A 20827-nucleotide genomic window follows, 5' to 3' on the forward strand; every position below is an offset into this window, starting at 1 on the left:
GCAGCCGGCCGGGCAAAGCCAATGCCAACCTTTTTTCGCCGATCCGGGCTAATCTCATTTGCATACCTTAGCATTCTCGAGCGTATACCTAGTTCTTCTTACCTGCTTTCTCGAGGCGTATTTTCAAAAGCTGGGCCGCGTACTGCCCACCCTAACGATTCACATAAACGCAACATGACAATTAACCTCGGCTGACCCTTTGCCGGGACCAAATCGCAAGCCGGGCCCGATTTGCGCCGCCAGCAAGCTAAAGGCGTTCAGAGAGGTTCAACTTTACCGAAATAAGCAAACTTGATTGTCCACCCATTGGTTCAGCAAAATGACGCATCGCCACTCGTGCCCGAAACCGAGCTTTCCTGTGAAGTACTGGGCTGCTCCATCGATCGCGTTGGGTCGGTTCGGTCCGTTTGCTTTGCTGCTGTCCATTTACATTTCGTCGCTTTCCGAGACTCTGCGACAAAACTGGCATTGGCATTACAATGTCAAACAATGGTGCGAACTGTGTAAACACACTGCTGCTGAATAAAAGCTCAAAGCAAATGCAATCAATTGTTGACATTGCTTCCTCAGGGAAAGATTGAACAACCGGGGTGCTTATGGGTTAAGTTCGTCCGGAGGCAGCGTGCTTGCCTAGGTATTAAACGTTTCCGCATTTGGGTGGACCGGGATGGCAAGATTGGCTGCAAAAATCAACACTCTCGAAAGCTCTCCCACTCGCTAGCGCCCCGGCGATGGTGCAAAGAGTCGACCGGCTTCAAAGCAAAGGCGTAACAACAGCCAGCAAAACGACAGGAAAAAGGATGTACACGACGCCGGTTGCAGTTGCATCGAGCACAATGGGCGTGAGTGTGTGTGTGTGTGTGTGAGTGGGTATTTTTATGCGAAAATGGCTTTCTCCACCATCTCGTTCACCCACCCACCAAATCGTTGCATCTCTCGTTGCTCGTTGCAGCAACTTTGTACGTACCGTCGGGCAAAGCGAACGCTTACATTTTTGCATGACAGTAATTGCACGTGCTTGGTGGAGGTTGTTGTTGTTGTTGTTGCTCTCGTCTCTTTCCATTTCACCCACATTTGTTCCTTTTGCCTGCTACTACTACTGTTTCTTTTGGCGCTGGAGGGTGGTGCTGGTACGTTTCACAATTTATCAAGATCACTCAGGCAAGTAAAAACACGGAAACGGCAAACACGGCAAATGAGCGCAGAGTGCACTTTTGTGAATGGGAAAAGTTTTACTCGAAATAAAACGCAACACTACTTTGTTTGAGGCTGTGTGTGTGTGTATACGTTGCAATGTTGGGACGTGACATTGGGCAGAAATAAGTGCACGGTGCAGTTGGTTCTAATTCCATAAAATCCTTGCCCGCAATTAAGGTTCTTGAGTACAAATTTGTACTATTAAAACGAGAGAATTATTGACGAGAAAAGGTGGAGAAACACGTGATACAAAATAAGGTACCGTTTCTTTCTTTGTTGGAGAAGTTTAAAAAAAAACGTTTCAAAGTACTAGGAAACTAGCTTATTGTAATTTTGAATTAAAAGCTAAATTTAGATTGCTTTGTATGATATTTCTGAATAGTATATTAATACGCTCAGCAAAAACTGCAGTATAACTGTTGCATTACACTGTTTTCCGGTTCAAATTTCAATGTGACAAAACGTGTAAGATGTTTTTCATCAGCTGTCATTATTGGTGACATCTGAGCTGTTAAAAAAAGCTCTCAAACTCCCAAAACCCTAACCCCTTTGAAAACTTCGTTTACTTCATTCACAGTGGAAGTGTCCAAGATCAAAATGATTTTTTTTCAATTTCAATGCCCGGAGTATTATTGCTTTGTAGTAGATACTATTACACTAAGAAATACAAAAAATTAGACTTCCAAATTCCGTAAATTGCCAGGAATAAACATGAAAAAAGTTTCAAATCAAATGATTTTAGGTAAATGAAAAGTGAATCTTCCAGTGACAATATTTCAAAAAGTAATGCTTTAATGTTCAAGATAAGCACTGTTTTAAAAATGTTATTTAATAACCTTATAAATGAATGCATTATGGAGAAAATTACTTCATTTTCAAGAGAGTTCTAGCAAGATAAATAAAAATAAATCAAATGTATGTCTTTAACAAGGTGAAAATCATAGCAAATACCGCGAAATATTAATGTTGCTACGTTAATTCCAATAGCTTCTTTCGTTATTACAGTGATACGACTTTATTTTTGTGGTTAGATTTTGTTTACAGACCATATTTTAGAGACGTATTAGTATTTTAGCTTATTAGTCTTATTTTAGATTTATTAGTCGATGTATTTCAACTTGTACTTGTAAATAACAATATAAATTCACTTAAGATTCTTTTATGATTTTTTTTAAATGGATTATACTTTACATTTCTGTCGCAATGCACGTATAGGACAGCAAATTCACTGCACTACCACAACGAAACTGTTGGAAAAGCGTAAAACTGTCACAATGAAGTTAATTATGTGAAATTTTATAAATTTTTATGGCAAAATAGAATATATCATCCTTGTTCAATGTAAAATATTCCGATCTACTAACATCATACTTTTGTTCCGGTGTTTGTATGGGCTGATTCCACTGTGCAGTGGCCTTTACTAGGAACGTTTTCATCACACGATCAGTCAGAACTTTTCGATGCTTCTCATGTAAACGAAACTGGTGGGTTTTCGTAGAATAGCTTAACTTTTTTCTGCTATTTCACCAGTTGTAATTCATCAAGGATGAGGACTGCTTTTCACGCAACTTTCACGCATCCTTTATTCAATGTTAAAATGTAGAAAAACGAGAGCTTTCTCTATTTTTGTAGCTCAAATAACGTTCTGGCAGCTATGCTTGTTTATCAAACAACCAAATATGCAATCCTTGGGTATAAGCAGACATTTATTGTTCAATTGTTGATAACATTTGTTGACGTTGGGCCCAGTTTAATGTTATGAAAAATAAAATCTAACTTTCTACCTAAAACATAGTTAAACGATCATCAACGATTAACAGATTGATTATTTACCATCACAATACCTCATATGACACTAAATGAATTAGTTTTTGCAACACATAAATATATAAATGGCTGCATAATGGCGTAGATAAACAAAAATGACTTTCACAGGTCACTAATAGTGCTCGTTTTGTCGAGATAAGTTTATATCATTACACACAAACGCCAAAAAGCTTTATTTTACTCTTTCAATCCACTTGACTCTACACCATGACACACACACATATATATGCATTCGTGGTGACGATCCGTGAACATCCTGGACAAAGGCCGCTGTAAAGCACACTTCAGCAAACCACAGCTTACTTCCCCCGTTGTCCCCCCGTGGTACATGGTGTCGACTCCTTGGCCTCGTTAGCCTCACCCGGGAGAACGATGACATAAAGTGTGCGAAAAAGTGGACGCCCAATGACGCCCCACACACATACACGCACAGACACACACCTGCAGAACTGTGAAAAGTGAGCAAGGTAAAAACTTTCTGAAAGTGGTGAGCGCCCACCAACCACGCCAAAACAAACACAATCGAAAGCCGCAAAGCCAAGCACGCTTCTCCCACGAATGTCTATGTGTGTCTGTGTGTGGTTGAGGCGCTGGTGGTAAAACACCGGAAGAGGACATCTCGCAAGCCTTCCCGCTTCACAAACCCGCTTCTCAGTTGTACTACAGTACAGGACGAGCCTTTTTCGCTGTGGCGCTTTTCACGGCCACAAAAGCAACGTGAAAGCGTTACTCTGCGCTGGGCCCTGGTGTGTCTGTTTCGAAGGCTTGAATGGTCGTTTGTCAGCTCATTCTGTCGTCTGCTAGAAGGAGGAGAGAGGCGGTGGTTAGTGGAAGAGAAAGGAAAACGGTGTTGAAAAGCTTCCTAGTGGCTCAGTGGCTTTCTGTTTTTTTTTTTGCTACAAGTATCCCAGCAAGGGCTGAAAGATGAAAGCCACAAGGATGCACGAGAGGATGTAGATGATGTGCCTCAAGCGAGCCGTTAGCTTTTTCTATTAATCATGCCTGGTGGTGGCTCGTCGCGAAGAGTATCACGTAGCCATACGTAAATAGACGCTGGGATGGAATGGCGTTTAAAATAAACTATGACTATGGGAAAAGATGCTGTTTGTTGGAACATTCAAGGAGAGCAAATATACATTTTTGAAGTAAATAATAAAAATGTTCTTCAGTTTTATTTTTTGGGAATAAGATAAACTGTTTCTACAAAGCTTTACAACCTTATGTTTAACAAAGATGTTTGTCGTACAATAAATCATCCCAATTGATTATGCAAAAACGTTGGTGTATTTAAAATTATTTTTATGTTTATTATTATTTAAATTATGTCTGTGTAAACTACAAAACTATTACCCATTTTTACCCATAGTCAACCAGCTCTTACATGTATGAAGGTGTGTACATAGCATCGTATGCATGAATGCATCCTCAGTGCAGCATGTTATGCGCCTAATGTAGAAATGTTTCCTCTCTTTCGCCCTTTGAAGCCTTTCTCTGGCGGACACAAAAGGCATTAACAATTGAGCCTGAGAGTCTCAGATGCTTGTGCAATGTTTCCCACAGAAACGTGGTTATTCTGTTGAAAATATGCGTTAAGAACGCATTTGATGTGTTGGATTTCATACATAAACTATTAAATCTAAATATCAAATAAAGAGAAATCATGCCACATTTGCATAAAGATAGGATTAATTTCATGTTGGTGTCGATGCAGTATCATGAAGCTAAATTCAATGGACTGTACTCGTTGCTGCAATGATATCTGCAATTATATCGACTCTGCCGATCGTTCCCACGTTCTGACTCCTCATTTGCTCTTTCAAACTATCTATCTACTATCTATCTACTAACTATCTATTTGAATGTTCTACCCAAATGGTGCGACCCGCTTGGTAGTGTGTCAACAAGCGAACCACTTTAAAACCTGCTATATAAACCCGCCCTGTGCTCTGAACCGATTACACAATTCGCAAAAGGGCAGTCAACCGTTGCGACCACTTTGCACAGCACAGGGACATGAGATGCAACGCGCTGTTGTTATTTCTACCGTTGCAGCTCATTGGAGCCGCTCCCAGTCGGGGGCTGCATTTAACCGTGATGCCATCCCCTGCAAATGTTGTTTGTTGTGCTAATTGCTGGGGGCTCCTCACCGCGGGCACAGTATCGCCCCGGGATCCGGGACCGGTAGTGTTTGCATTTCACAATCGAAACGAGATGCACAATTTAATCCTCATACGCTTCCCAGCAGCTCGCCCCGTATGCAGTTCGCGGATGCAAATGTGCATGCCATCATGGACAAGTGACTCTTTGCAGCGACCGATCAGATTAGGTGTTAATTTGCTTAGCACTTATTGATCGTGGCGAGAGTGTTAGCAGGCAAATAGTGCGTTGTTTGTTTTAACTTTGCTACAATAATGCTTCGGGATGCACTAGATTTGGAACTGAAATTAAATACAGAAGTATCGATTGATTTTGCTGTGCGTCTAATAGAGTTTTGGAGCTGGTTCAAGATTCAAGCCATAAATAACGTTGTTAATTCGCTATAAAACTAACCCAACATTGCTTCGCTTTCCGTTTCTCCTTCGCAGCGCCAACTGATGGAGGCCTACATACGCCAGAAGCGGGCAACACCCGGCATGGTGCAGGCGAGCGATCTGCAGCTCGTCCGACCAATGTCGGGCGTCAATCGGAACGGGCGCGAGGTGCACGCGTACGACGGTCCGATGCAGTTCATGATGTCACCCACCAATCCGGACCAGATCATGCCGACCTCACCGGTCGGACCGGTGCCAACGGTGGCAGTCGGCGGCACGGGACCGAACGTGACCGCGACCTCGATCACCACCACACCAACGTCACCTTACAGCGATTGTAAGTTATCAATGGGGGCAATCGATTCGGGGGGGGGGGGGGGGGGGGGCATAAAGACCTTACGCTTGTCGCGTGTCTCATGGCTCTTTGATGGTAGCGGCTTAGTCTTAGTGGGTCAAGAATGCACTAAGCATAATTAGTACCCTAATTTTGCTGGAGAATCAAACGCAGCGTAGTATGTTTTCGACAATCCACAATAATTGGGGATATTGATTTGTGGTATTTATCTTCTTCTGTTATTTGCCTCATTCTGACCTCATTCAATAATAAATGCGTAATAATACTAGTACTTTCAACAAGGACTCCCACATTTTCTAACAAAAAACCACCCATGCGTCTCCCTTTTGTTGCAGCCACCATGGAGAAGCTAACGCCGTCGTCGCAGGACAGCGAGGACGAGGAAAGCACACCGGTCGATGTGCTGCCCCTGCCCGCGTCCACCAAATCGCCTGCCAACGGTGGTGCGGGTGGTGCCATCCTGTACGATCGGCCGACGGTCGACGGGCATCATCTGCTTTCCCACTCGGCACCGATCTCGCCCGCGCTCAACAACAACAACCATACGCACCACACGAACAGCAGCAGCGGCAATGTGAAATCTAGCGAAGACTCCGGTACACCTCCAAGCGGCGGTGGTGGCGGCGCACCCGACACGGAGGGCGACGTTATAGGGCCGATCGAGCAGTGGGTCACGCAACCGGCCGCCCAGGGTGTGCTGTACAAGTGCCGCATTACGCGCGACCGAAAGGGCATGGATCGTGGGCTGTTTCCCATCTACTATCTGCACCTCGAGCGGGACTACGGCAAGAAGCTGTTCTGCCTAGCGGGTATGTTCATTGTTTGGTGCTTTCAATTATCCCACAAGTTTGCAGCTTTATTGAGGTGCGTGATGCCCGTTTTTTTGTCGTACATCGTTTTAGGTCGCAAACGGAAGAAAAGTAAAACGTCCAACTACATCATCAGCTGTGATCCGACCGACCTATCCCGGCAGGCGGACGGTTTCGTGGGGAAGCTACGGTCGAACGTGTTCGGCACGACCTTTTTCGTGTACGATAGTGGCACCAAGAATGATGCGGCCGCCCCACGGCTCGATCTGGCCGTCGTGATCTATGTAAGGATGATATTTGAGTTTTTAAAACGCTTTCAATGTCTCCAAATGTTCAATATAAGTAGTCAGAAACTGTAGCATTGAATGTGAATGATACAGGAGTATTACTTAATATCTACTACCACACTATATCGTTTAAATTAGAGATGGGAATTTCAGGAACGAAAAGTAACCATAAATATCCAATTAATTTGCTATGAGTTACTGATCACTAAACGGAACTACATCAGAATTCCAAAGTTACTAGTAATGTATGCCTGTGAGGCATCAATTTTTCACAGAAAATCCATCTCGTAGTATAGAGTATTACTTAAATTGATCAATTTAGGTCGCATTAACAAGTTCAATGATTAATTACTTACAAACAGTGCTTCAAAATGTCATGAGCATCACGTGATATTCACCAACGACAACAATGAACATATCCGTGGTAGCTTGATGTTCATTGCTGATACTCAATGAAAGTGCGTCATGCCAAACACGACGTACGAGAGCTTGATTCAAACTCGATACTCTGACTATAAGCTGAGCTTAATGCCGGTGATAATCATGATCATGATTTTTTTTCTGGCTGTGAATAGTGCTGCCAAATACCACTGTTTCAGTCTCCAACACTCATGACTGAAACGAAGCTCAAATCAGCTGACGTACAGTTGGTGGTCCAATCACAAGCTTGGAGACATTCTTTTAGCATCCAACACTTGATCAAGACATTTTCTATCAGTGATATTTATAAAATTCCGGGAATATACTTGGTGTGCATTTGTCATAACTATGTCAGTGGTATTTTACAGAATTGATCCCAGCAAAAAAAAAGTCATGACAAAGTGACTGATCAAGCGTTAGTTGCTAACATGTCACCAAGCAATTACTGGTCACAACACCAACTGTTTGAGCATCACCTCTGATCATCACAATTGAGTACGTGACGCTGACATGGATTTTGTTTCAGTCAGATTGTATTTATGACATTGACAGTGACATTTTGCAGCACTGATTAAAGCACTCTTTTTTGAGCACTCTTTGAATGTCATAACTTGACGTACTCTATTACCAAGAATATTGACTAGGGGGCAAACAGCAAACAGTTGCTGATTTGTCGAAAAAGTAACTAGGTAAAAGCATAACACTACATCATTCCCATCTCTGGTATACATTCAAGGTTTTAGCCAACCTTACCTTTATAATGATTGATAAATAGATCCCCAAAAACAGGCACTAAAATGAACACGTAAAGTCCTCCATTTCCTTATAAAAAATGTACGTGTTGCCCTAAAGGTTTCACTAAAAGCTTCAAACCGCCTAGCCTAGAGCAGCTACCTCAGGGTGTTAATCACGCCAGCCATCACAATCAGTGGCAGAAAATTGAATTAACTATGCGTTCGCTTTCCTTTCCTTCCTTTGATGCCCCCACAGGATACCAACATACTGGGATTTAAAGGTCCGCGCAACATGACGGTACTGCTGCCCGGGATGACGGAGGACGATCAGCGTGTACAGATAAGCTCGGTCGATGACCAGCAAGGGCTGCTCGACTGTTGGAAGTCGAAGGTAAGATGCTGTTGATACATGCGATGCAAGTGGCAACCCGGGAGGTAGAAAGGCACGAAATTCAGGTTGACACATTTAATTTGGTTTTATTTTTCGCTGGCTCTCTGTTGTCTGTCGTGTTGCGTTTTGCAGTGGTTTCAAGTCTCAAGACTCAGTTCGCAAAACTTCACCGTATTTTGGCAAAGTATTTTAGGCAAAATCAAACAATTTAAATACATGTTTGAAATATTTCACCTTTTTAAGTCGTTTTGATGCAGCATTTAAGACAAAAGAGCAATTAAATAAATTGCTCAACTTTGCCTCAAACTATCTTTTCGCAATTGTCCACCTTCCTAACAGTGTTCACTGCGTGCTTGGGGGAACACTTCATGGCAACAGCATCCTGGCGCTTGGTTGCCGATGTTGCCGATCCAGCAAGAGGATAATTACATTACGCCAGGGCGCTTCGGTTTCATCATTATGTTTTGCTTTGTTTTTAGCCCTGCCTCATCTTTCTCTGTGGATACCGGTTAAGTCTAACAAGCTTGTTGGTAAAGTTTGCCCACCACCACCATCACCTGCAGGGTGTACGGCAAGATCAAGCGCAGGGTTACACAGCATATCCGTTCGTTTCCAGTCCCAAGTGTTGTCAGGTGCAGAGCAATCGTTCCTCGTGCGTGTGTGTGTCTATGTTGCTTGGCCTCACCAGCTCTTTATCGTAGATTATCGTCGGTCTATCTCGTTAGACCTTGGTCTTCTTCTGCTTCTTCCTTTTACCACTTCAATCACAACAAAATTTAAGAACGCTGTTTCGGAGGAGATGGAATCGATCCACGTGGCCGCTTATACCGCTGGCAGCAATATTAATCAACTTCTAAGTGTGTGGCTGTGTGTGTGTCTGCAAAGTTGGTAGAAGTATACAATATCTTGCCACCGGGCAGAATGGATACTGGGAAACGCTTTGCGACAGCCGATTGTACTTGAGCGTGTAACAAAATACTCTCTCCCTCTGCTCCAGTTGTCACAAGCAAGCATCAACCTGTTTGCAATTCAGTTGAATATGTAAGACGATACGCGAGCTCTCTACAATCTCGCGCAATTTAAAATGGCTGCGAATTGATGATTTAATGGCGGTAAACAATACGGTTAGGTTAATGATTTTTCGTTGAATTTGTTCACTCTCGCCCCTAGGTTTGTTGGAAAGTTTCTGCAACCTTGCGTTGCGTCTTGGAAATCATTCTTTTTTTTGTCTCTCCGAATGATGGCCTCGGTGAACTTGAACGCCAAAGGTGATGGGGCAATAAAATTCAGCAATTTTCATTTGTACATCAAATGACCTTTTTTGGTAATGGCCCTTTTTTCGTATCATAAAAAAGGCATGAATGAAGCATTTCCCTTCGGGCGGTTTTGGAATCCACCAATCAAGCTTCATTTATAATTTATTGCTTTATTAATATTTTGTGATATTAATTAATTGTATCGTTTGTTGTAAGATGACAAATGACTGTTTTCGAATATTGGAGAGTTCGGGATCATCGTTTAATGATTTCCTCACGTGTGATTAAGCAACCCTTATACGTCATAATTTCATGATTAGATTTACTGCTAATAGTTCATTGCATTGTCCTTTGCCTCTGCTTTTGATCGATACGCTAACCGAGTGAGAGGACACCCGTTTTGTAGCAGTACGCACGTCGTCAACGATCCTGTTTGCGCTCATAGTTCATACGACCCCAACCTACTTCCAAACCCTCCGTGGCTCATTACCAGCCATTCGTTCGCTGCTAATGAATTCCACGAAACAAGCAACTAGGAGTATCCCATTTGTAGCCCTACAGTGCGGGACGACCTCTATCAAGGATGTCTGCTAGAAGCGTGCCCTTAATCGCTCGCCCGTACACACCACGTGGCACCGACCACTTGGTGACCATATTTTAAACCAACCACCCCAGCGATAATATACCTAACAACACGCTTGCCCCTTGGGAGCGCTTAATTCGCCGTCGGTCAGTTATTTGCCCAGCCAAAATAGCCTCCCTCGTTGACCCTACACACACACACACACCCCTACTCTTAGTATCGATTTGTGGACTGTGACTCTAACGCTACCCTTTTTTCTCTGTCTTCTCCCCCCGCCCTCCCCCCTGGGACCAGAACATGGACAATGTCGTTGAACTGCACAACAAGACGCCCATCTGGAACGACGAAACGCAATCGTACGTGCTGAACTTTCACGGTCGCGTCACGCAAGCCTCGGTCAAGAACTTTCAGCTGGTGCACGATTCCGACCCGGAGTACATCGTGATGCAGTTCGGCCGGACCGCGGACGACATCTTCACGATGGACTTCCGGTATCCGCTGTGCGCGTTCCAGGCGTTCGCGATCGCGCTCTCCAGCTTCGACGGCAAGCTGGCGTGCGAGTAGCGGTGGTGGTGGTGGCCTGCGGATGGAACGGGCGTGCCGAATCATACTGCCAACGGAGCGGAGCAACTGGAGGAGCTGGAGCGGACGGTGCTGGAAGGAGTGCTGCGCAGGAATTTCACGGCTGCGGGAAAAGTGGTAGAGTTTTAAGGAGGAAATGATTTTATTTAGGACAATGCTATTTATTGGAAGAGATGGAAATGGGGTTTAACGATCGTGTTGTGGATCGTTTTGGAAGCAACATAGCTCTATATATGGGATTGTAGGTATGATCGTGTGCTGCAGGGTAGCGATTCCAACTAACAGACAATATAGTAAAATGGTTCACAATGGTGTAATCAGAACAAGCGAGGGTTCGTTTGCGCTGTGCTCAGTGTCACTCTACATGTTGGACAGGTTTTTGGGGGCGCACGATGATAATGTTTGATTTTTGGCCTAACCAGTGGGAAGCAGCAAAAAAAGCAAAATTACATTTAACAAGAATGTATTATGTACAGTAGATTTGGCATGGCTTTTTAAGCGCAGTGTGCAACAGGAACAGGCAGCATAGCAGGTGTGTAGTTGGTTTTGTACCGGAATGGTTCCGGTACACTTGCATTTGCGCATAGCTCGTTCATTCGCATTCGCCTAAGCATGGTTCTTATTGGAGCGGCTACTTCTTATAGGAGGTAATATAAAATACAAAAAAACAGTGGTAAATGGTTGTGTCATAATCAAAACAAACAAAACAAAACATTACATTAAGCGATTCACGGTGTTAGCTCAGTTAGTAAATAAGCAAACGGCATGCTCTCCAGTCGGAACCGCCCGCCAATGCTCAGAGTGTTGATACCTGTTTACAGTTTGTAAACGGTGTGCTTTGCCCTGGTAAGGTAACGTGAGAAGGGTTTGTTTTTAATTCTTGGTAATTGTAAGCATTTTCGATTCAACCGTTTTCGGGCAACTCAAGGAAAAAAGGGCGTGAGCGGACGGGGGAATAGTAGAACAGGCGGGCAGGTTTTTTTTTTGGTTGTTGTTTCAACAGTCATTCCACACACTTTCCCGTGCCTGTGCGTCCATTTTAAGGTACAGGTAGAAGGAAAAACTAAATTGTTAGAGTAATATGCCGATTTCAAGAAGAGTTAATCATCCAGAGACGTTTAATTGGTAGCGCAATTTGGATTGTTGCATCGCCACTAGGGAAAGGAATTAAAAAAAAATGGAAACGTCTAAACACTATCTGTAGCAAAAACATAAGACTATCCTAAGCGTGACTAACTTTGGAAGGTAATTTATTGAAACCGTACACGAGGAAAACGATGCGGTCCGCGATACTTTCCTTTGCCTTATCCGGTCGCTCCGCAGCTTCGTCTAGCGATAATAATTTAACGAAACGTTTACTCTTTTTCTCTGCGCCTTAGCTTAACGCTCCTTAGCTGTTATTCTTAGCCTTTAAAAAGAATACTTTTCTCCGAGTAGTTTTAAAGCTAGTAATAGTGATCAGGAATGGTTTTTTGTTTTGTTTTTAAATTGTAAAAAACAGCACAGAGCAGCCGATGCAAAGCACCATACACAAGATTGGAATTAGCTGTTAGCTGTATCCATTTTTAATTACATTTCTAATCAGGCAAGATTAAAAAACCTGCTCAAGTGCTTTGTGGCGTTGTTTAGCAGCGTGTGTGTGTGAGTGCGATTTTAAAAGAGAAGTAGGAATTGTTACTTTAAAGCAAAAAGGGTGAAATTTGTGTGCTTGCACCGTTTGCGTTGCGAGCTCTAGCTTTTGGTAGCTCAAACTTTATGTAATGCGGCATCTCATCCCACCCCATGCGGCAAAAACCAAAACGTAAAAGAGTATTAATTTATAATTAAAATTATAACAAACTCCGCTTATTAAGGATTATATTTTAGTTGAAACAGTAGAAGAAGGAGTAAGAATATTTAACACTCTGTTTGCAGAATTCTGGTACAAACAATTGTTTCGGTTTCATTTATTTGCATCAGAATGCATTTTGCAAATGCAAAGGAGTAAGAGAGAGAGAGAGGGGGAGAGGGAAGTTAGAAGAGAAAAATGTTAGTAAAAGATGAGCTCAAGAGCAAAACCACCCCGAAACTCAACAAATCGTAAGTTAACACGTGTCTAGTCAGTGAAATGTAGCAAAACGGGGAGCGGGAGCGGACAGAGCGATTAGATATACTCGTGTGAAAATCACCAAGAAATAATTAGCATTAGCGTAATCGTCCAGCCAGAGACCATTGGAATTAGTGCATACCATCATTCGCTGTAAATTACTGTGAACAGCGGACAGCGGACAGCTAATATAGTGTGTATGTGTGTGTTTGCAGTGTGGTGTGTGGTGGTAACGACGAATCAAAACCAATTTCATTTTGTGTACTTAACAGGGGAGAAGAGGAGTTTGTTTAGTGGAATGGCAGACTGCTGCGCGTGGAAGGAGAGGCAAAAGTTGTAGGATAATTTCACCACAACCACAAGAGTGAGTGAATGTGTGTATTTTTAATTTATTGGTAGCGTAAGGGGTTGATCCATCCCAGTGTCGGGGCTACACAGGTAATGATATTGCCGTAATAAAGAGACTACAACAGAATGAAAGCAAGTATGCTTATTGGGAACATTCGAAATCATTCCTTTAATATCCCAGCTGTTCTAATGTAGGTATGTAGAATTGGCTAATGTCGGATGGCAGTGAATTAGTATCCGAAAACGCTTTCAACTTGTAATAGGTCGTCTAGATATGCCCCCTTCAATACTATGTGACTAACGTGTACTACTGTCCCTGAAGGTATTTTCTCTTTGCCCTCTTAAGTCTTATCAAGGATGTTCTAAAATTGGGATAGGCTCGAGATCAGATCATCGGGAATTAGGCAACATTCGCTGAATTAGTTCCAACCCAAAAAGAAAGCTTCAGAGATCAGTGCAAACAAGCATAATCCGTTCAAAACTAATTCCAACACAGGAATAGGTTCGAAACTAGTTCTTAGAGAAATGCAGTTTAGAAAGCGATTCCGGAATCAAACTAACGTTATATATCATGGCCGGGAAATGTGATTGGTTCAGGACAATGTTTACGCTATGGATAAGTTTGGGGCCACATCTAAGAGCAGTGCAGGTCCATGCTAGACGAAATCTAGGATCGAGATGACCTGAAACAACAAAACCTGAAAACAAAGACTGCGCAGGGATGTAGCATCATGTCCAGAACCGAGATATGTTCGCTAACTGGTGCGGCCTTCAATCTTGTCGGAAACAGGTTGCTGGTGCTTACTACAGGTAGGGCTAGGTTCTAGGCTGGAATAGTCCACAAGAACAACATGAGGCCTAGAACCAAATAATATTCTACTTCTTTTTCCGCTTGTTATCTTCGGGTATAGTGGAGTGTTGGGTTTCATGAATCTTTCGTTGAGATTCATTCATACGAATCTTCAGCGATAAATGATTCGAATCTCGAATCGAATCTCTAAAGATTCATGAATTTCTAAGGATTAATGAATCTCTAAAGATTAATGAATCTCTCAAGATTAATTAACCTCCAACGATACATGAGTTTCTAATGATTAATGAATCTCTCAAGATTAATTAGTCTCCAAGGATACATGAGTTTCTAAAGATTGAGGAATCTCGAATGATTCCAGGGAATCCAGGGACTCATGAATATTTAAAGATGTATGGTTTTGAAAATATTTAATTTGAGCGATCCCATGGCACAGTGTTTAACTCGCACGACTTAACAGCATGCCCGTCGTGGGTGCAAGCCTCGCATGGACCGTCTTCCCGTAGCGAAACAAACTATCCGGCTACGTGGTACTTGCCAAGGTGTCTCGAAATGCTGTCATAACCACGTAGGTTGTGACGCCAAGGAGAAGAATAATATGAAGCTCAAGCTCTATGAATCTTTGGAGATCAATTCCTTTAAATTCATAAAACCCTAGAGATTCGTGAATCTTTTGAGATATATGAGTTTTTCGAAATTCATTAATATTTAGAGACTCATTAATGTTTGAGATTCATGAATCTCTGCAAGCAACCTTAAAAAGCTACTCCAAATTTCTGATTTATAAACGAAAATTTGACAATCATTTTACGCCAAAGCTGTTTCATCCCTTGTTAGCATCACTTAAACAGCTCCTTTCTTCCCATCGAACGACCATTTGTCAGCTGGACCATTTGTTTACATTTTCAACTGTTTTGACGTTTCTGGTGAGAGCGGTTTGTTTTGATGTGCTGCTCGCCCCAAATAGCACCGGCAAAATGCTTCAACCGAGCCATTATCGTAACTTGATGCAATCGTGACCTGAAACCGATACGGCAAAAATCCAATGTTTCGCCGTGTGGTGGTCGGTATATCCGGCGGCGTAGATAGTGCAGTGTCCGCGTATCTGCTCAAGAAGCGAGGTATGTAAAGGCAAACGATGTACATAGCGAATGGAATGGTAAAACAAAGCTTCTCCTCGTGTGTTCCACAGGCTTCGAGGTATGCGGTGCCTTTATGAAAAATTGGGACCTAATCGATGAGTCCGGCTACTGTTCCGGGGAGCAGGATTTTGAGGATGCCCAGCGGCTGTGTCGGACGCTGAACATACCGCTGGAGGAGATCAACTTTGTGAAGGACTACTGGGTGGAGGTGTTTGGGTAAGCGAATCAATCGATTTCAGTGACCACCAAAGAAGCTTGATTAATTGGGTCACTTTGTGTGTTTTAGAAACTTTCTCAAGGACTATGAAGCAGGAATTACGCCAAATCCGGACATTCTGTGCAACAGACACATCAAGTTCAATCGCTTCTTTCACCATGCCCGCGAGCGGCTTGGTGCTGATGCGATCGCTACCGGCCACTATGCCCGAACCAACTTTGGCCCATTTCTGGAGCGGTACAATGAAAATGAAAGTAAGAAATCATTCTCTTGTACTAAAAAAGGGGGAATTTTTCCGTTTACCCTTATCCCAATGTTTTCTTTCCCCTGTAGAAGTACGCCTCCTGATGGCACCGGATCCGATCAAAGATCAAACGTTTTTCCTATCACAAATCTCCGCCGAAGCCCTGCGCCGCACAATGTTCCCGATCGGTGCCCTGACGAAGCCGCAAGTCAAGCGGCTAGCCATCGAGGTAGGCCTCGAAGCGTACGCACGCAAGAAGGAAAGCATGGGCATCTGTTTCGTGGGCAAGCGTTCGTTCCAGCAGTTTATCGGCGAGTACATCGAAACCAAGCCGGGCCCGTTCGTGGACGTGGACAGTGGGCGGGAGGTGGGCCAGCATGCCGGTCTGCATCACTGGACGGTTGGGCAGAAGTGTAAGATCGGTGGCTGCCCCCAGCCGTACTACGTGCTGCGGAAGCATCGGGCAAGCAACGTGATCGAGGTAGCGTCCGGACATGATCATCCGCTGCTGTACACGGACATGGTGTATACCGAGCGGCCGGTTTGGATCAATGCTCCGCCGGGGCTGTCGTCCGAGGGACGGGTGGTACGGTGTGAATTTCGCTTCCAGCACACGAAACCGCTGGTGGGTTGTAGTGTTATCGAGACGCACGGGCGGCAGCTGTTTGTTAAGCTCGATCGACCGCTTCGGGCGATTACGCCGGGACAGTATGCGGTGTTTTACCGCAACGAGGAATGTTTCGGTAGTGCGCGAATACTGCAACCGGGACCGTCGATAGTGTACAGTGCGGCGGGTGTGTCGCTGAAGAGTGAAGCTAGTGGGTAGGAAAACCTAGAAAACCATTTAAAATTGAAGCAAAAAGCATTGTGAAGCACACCTGTATCTTAAGCCTCTCTCTCTCTCGCTGTCATTTGTTCAACAACGAACACAATCCGCATGTATGGTGAGGTATGGTGTAATTACAGGTAAATGTTATATTTCCGTACAGATAAGCCTTAAACTATCGCTTGCTCCTCCTTGATTGCCCTATCGGTAATAATAATTTATCAAACTGGTTTTTGTATAGAACTTTCTTTTTGCACTTTTGTTGTATAGAACCTGGAGGCATTTCTTACTTTTCCCCTATCTCGCTCGCTAACTCTATCCTGTCACAATCATCCGCCCCGTCCAGTCCCGTTGGTCACTCACGGTAGGAATATTGATGTCGAAGTACATAAAACAAAGAACAATCATGTCCCATCCACTAACACATACTCAACGACTCCTTGCTTGCACCCCTCCGTGAATATTTGCCTCGAGTCTTACGACCTATATTAACATTAAATATTACTTCACGTCACGACAGACGCACACAATGGGTCGACACAATTTGGAGGCACACTAACAGAACTTTTTCACATTATCGAAGGCATTTAGCACACTTACTTGACTCTGTGTAACACAGTACACGGTAGAAAGGGTCGAGAAAGTGTGCCAAGTGTCCTCGAATATGGTGGGAAACGTTCAGCAAACGGCCCCTAGCTACGGGTTGTGTGCGCGACAGATTTTACTAAACTAAAATTTACTAAACCAAAAAAAAAACACACACAAACACACCTGCGCACCCTACACTAACAGCTAACCCCTTCCTCCCTACTTCCGTCTCTCCCTATCAACTAAGCATAACCGTCAGCGCGTCGAGAAACTTGGTACAGTCGGACTGCTTGATCTGTATGACGGCCGTCTCGAAAAAGTCCTGCGAGATTACCGCTCCGCTCCGATTGCCCGCCTCCTCGAACGCTTTCGCAAAAAAGTGCCGACTGTCCTCGCAGACGGGCGGTACGCCCGCAAGCAGCGAGATCCCCCGCGCCAGATCGATCGGAGCGACCGCAATCAGCGGCAACTCCTGCGCTCGCCGATTGCGCGACACGGCCACATGCGCACGGAGCAGAAACCGCGCCAGCAGCAGCAACCCGTACGGGCAGCTAAAGAACGACACCTCCTCCTGCAGCACCAGGTACAGAAACGGACCAGCCGAGCGGATCTGATGCATCTCCAGGCACGTCTGCACCTGCTTGAAGATGGTCGTCAGCAGCGTTTTGCACAGATCGATGCCCTCGTCCAGGATGGCCTTTTTGCCGCGCGACAGCGCATCCATCGACTGCAGAAAGCACGCCTCCGGAAGCCGATCCTGCCGTACCGACTCCAGTATCGCCAGCATGGAGTACACGTAGTCGGCGGCCGAGTACTTGTTGCGGTAACCGTACTGCAGCACGAACGAGGCGTATGTCACGTCCGGCATGTTGTACTTTTCGGCAAACTTTTCAATCTTTTCGTAAAACTCACGCCGCAGCACCAGATCCATCGCGTTGAACGTTTGCTTCGCCTGCACCAGCGGCAGGCCCATGTCGACCAGCAGCTCGTTCATCTGCTTATCGCCCTTGTGCGTCCAGAGCTTCAGTCGGCAGGCGGGGTAGTACGAGTAGCGCAGCGAGTCCAGCACGCTCCAGTGCCGGAACAGGGCCAGCTGCAGATCGCTCTCGAACACGATCTTCACGGACGTTTGGATGGCCTGGTCGCTCGCTTTGTTGGTGAGGCGCGACACGTGCGATTGGAGCTTTTCGATGAGCAGCGTGTACGAGGCGCTTTCCACCTTCCCCAGTAGCTTCTGCTCGGTGACGCCGACGATCGCCCACCAGAGCAGATCGAGCGAATCTTTCGACATGCGCCACGCCAGCTCGAAGATGCTGAGCGCCGAGCTGGAACCGTAGTAGGCGTACTGGGCGTACTCGAACATCAGCGTGAGCCGTCGCTCCTGCCAGGCTTTCCGTTCGCGACGACGCAGCAACCGCTGCTCGATGCGCTGAATGCGATTGTTGGCTGGTTTTGGTGCACCACCACCACCGTCGCTGTCACTTCCACCACCGTCCTCGTTGTATCCGGCATCATCAACGTCCTCCTCGTCCTCATCACCACTCTCGTTGTCCGAATCTTGAAAGATGTCCTCGAACGCAGGTATGTTTTCGTTTCTGTTCATCTCGCCCAGTATGCGCACCTGCCGGAACGGGGAAAAGCCATTTCCAATTAGTATAAGCACCCATCTGACCCGAGCACAAACAACCCTCTCTCTCTGCACCACCAACCTGCCCATCGCTGTACACATTGCACACGTCGTACGGGCGGTGCGAGTCGCAGATGAAAAACACCACGTCCTGGTCCGGCTGCAGCACGTCCACGATGTCGATGCAGCCGCCACAGTTGACCAGCAGCACGTACCGGATGTCGCCCCGGTGTTCGCTGTACGCCCGCCGCATCGCGGCCAGCCCCATGATCGGCACGATCGAGTAGATCACATTGTCGCAGCGGAACAGGGCCTGCAGTATCTTGCTCGCGCAGATCGCATCCAGATCGTAGTTCACCAGCACCAGTATGCGCTTGCCGATGAGCTGCTGGTAAAAGTCCTTCCTCAGGTCGGCGATAAACATTGCCTTTTGAGCGGGTTTTTGGAGGGGGGGAGGCACAGTGCAAATCCAGTCGGAAATGGAGGCTGCTGCTCAACGCACAAAACGCAAACAACTACCGTTCACATTCGCCGCCGAAATTGTGTGTGCGTGTGTTAGACGCCGCTCGAAGGCGAAAGAGATGGTGGAATTCCTACTTCCTGTCTGTGTATTATTATTTTTTATGCAAGCCGCACACACACACACTCACATCCAAAGATACATAAACACAAATTAACACTTAAAGGTGAGGTATCATTTTCTACGGAGATGGCAGACAAATTGTATTTGGCCGTACAGCGGCCACTTGACGGCAGTTCGTGCAAGATGTGCAAGCGGTCGCTTTATGTTGCAATGCTCTCTCTCCCCCCACCCGTATCTTCACTCGTCAAAACATAAATTTACGCGCCGAAAACATAACTTCCCCAGCCCACGGGACTGACAGCTGTCAAAAGGGAAGCAACAGCCCGTTAACCCTGCCTGTGGCAACCAAAAACAAAATCTAATTTCCAGGCAACCTGAACAAAAATCATCATTACAACTTCTTGTGGAAAAATATTTGGATTTATTTTTTCGTGACTTATGGCTCTGTAAAAGACATAGAAAAAATGTATTTATTTTTTCTATGCAAAATACGCAATAGGAAATCGTAAACGTGAAAATCACGCTCGTAATATAAAGCCTAGAAATAACTCAAACGCCACTGATTAAGCTTAAACGACTGGAAAATCAAATATTCATGAAAAAAAGAAAGCCCTATAGCTTCACTGGTTTGCTCAATAGATGGCATATTATAACTCATGATTATATTGCTGTCCTTTTCTTGCAATGTATATGATTTTACCTTTCCGAGTAAAAATCTATATGAATGGTCGTGTGGTATCATCACCATCGACCACTATTCAAATCTCACTTGCTTCTGTACAAATGGTTCACATTGGAGTTTAGTAACTAAACAATCGTATCGTCGTTCTAGTTCTAGCAGTGCATAACTTCAATGCGAAACCATATAACAGTACAGAGCGCGGAAGACGAAAGCTCTCAAAGCGAGAAAAACGCTATACTGGTTGGGTATCCCAACAACAGAAGGCGCCACGAGCTTGTTTTTGTTTTTTTAGAATGCATGAGTCGTTTGCCGTCTGCTAAACGAAGTCTTTCTATGTTCCGTTTAGGTAGAGAGCTTGAGTCGTTTAGAACCCGTTTAGTGGTCGTTTAGTGAATTTGTGGTACTTAGGATACCAGCTTGCGTAACGCAATGCGTTGCGATATGCTGCGTTGGAACAAGTACCAAGCTCTAACCGATTTGGGATATTTCGACCGTTTCGACGATTTTTTGCGATTCCGAATGGTTTCAGGCGGCTCTGGTTGACCTCGGGTAGCTCGTATAGATAGAGTGTAGAAATAGTGCAATACTAGCCGCTCTACTTTCGGTGCGACCGCAAACGCTTGTTGACAAGCAGTTAATGAAATGCCAACGCTGTTCGACGAGTTTTGTTGCTTGGGAATCTGCTGTGTGTCTGCTGCTAC

General features: G+C 44.8%; 3 protein-coding genes across 4 annotated transcripts in view; 2 read left to right on the plus strand and 1 right to left on the minus strand.

The window, feature by feature from the left end:
* The window catches only part of LOC120901776 (protein king tubby), a 30865-nt gene extending 17338 nt beyond the window's left edge, over window positions 1-13527 (plus strand). For both annotated transcript variants that reach the window (XM_040310014.1, XM_040310015.1), the window contains exons 2-6: window positions 5610-5892; window positions 6246-6719; window positions 6813-7003; window positions 8417-8551; window positions 10685-13527. In XM_040310014.1, the coding sequence (XP_040165948.1) occupies window positions 5610-5892; window positions 6246-6719; window positions 6813-7003; window positions 8417-8551; window positions 10685-10954 (1353 nt within the window). In that variant the 3' untranslated portion in view covers window positions 10955-13527. The remainder of the gene's footprint in view (window positions 1-5609; window positions 5893-6245; window positions 6720-6812; window positions 7004-8416; window positions 8552-10684) is intronic.
* A 1623-nt stretch (window positions 13528-15150) lies between these two features.
* LOC120900935 (mitochondrial tRNA-specific 2-thiouridylase 1) lies at window positions 15151-16709 on the plus strand. Its single transcript, XM_040308556.1, has 4 exons — window positions 15151-15338; window positions 15410-15575; window positions 15646-15830; window positions 15910-16709. Exons 1-4 carry the CDS (start codon window positions 15263-15265, stop codon window positions 16644-16646), a joined length of 1164 nt encoding a protein of 387 aa, XP_040164490.1. The 5' UTR covers window positions 15151-15262; the 3' UTR covers window positions 16647-16709.
* Window positions 16710-16760: 51 nt separating this feature from the next.
* LOC120900933 (cell division control protein 45 homolog) lies at window positions 16761-19740 on the minus strand. Its single transcript, XM_040308554.1, has 2 exons — window positions 18944-19740; window positions 16761-18855 (listed from the first exon to the last, which is right to left on the minus strand). Exons 1-2 carry the CDS (start codon window positions 19283-19285, stop codon window positions 17473-17475), a joined length of 1725 nt encoding a protein of 574 aa, XP_040164488.1. The 5' UTR covers window positions 19286-19740; the 3' UTR covers window positions 16761-17472.
* Between the last annotated feature and the right edge of the window lie 1087 nt (window positions 19741-20827).

This window comes from Anopheles arabiensis, chromosome 3 (assembly GCF_016920715.1).
Source record: "Anopheles arabiensis isolate DONGOLA chromosome 3, AaraD3, whole genome shotgun sequence".
NCBI classification, from domain to species: Eukaryota; Metazoa; Arthropoda; class Insecta; order Diptera; family Culicidae; genus Anopheles; species Anopheles arabiensis.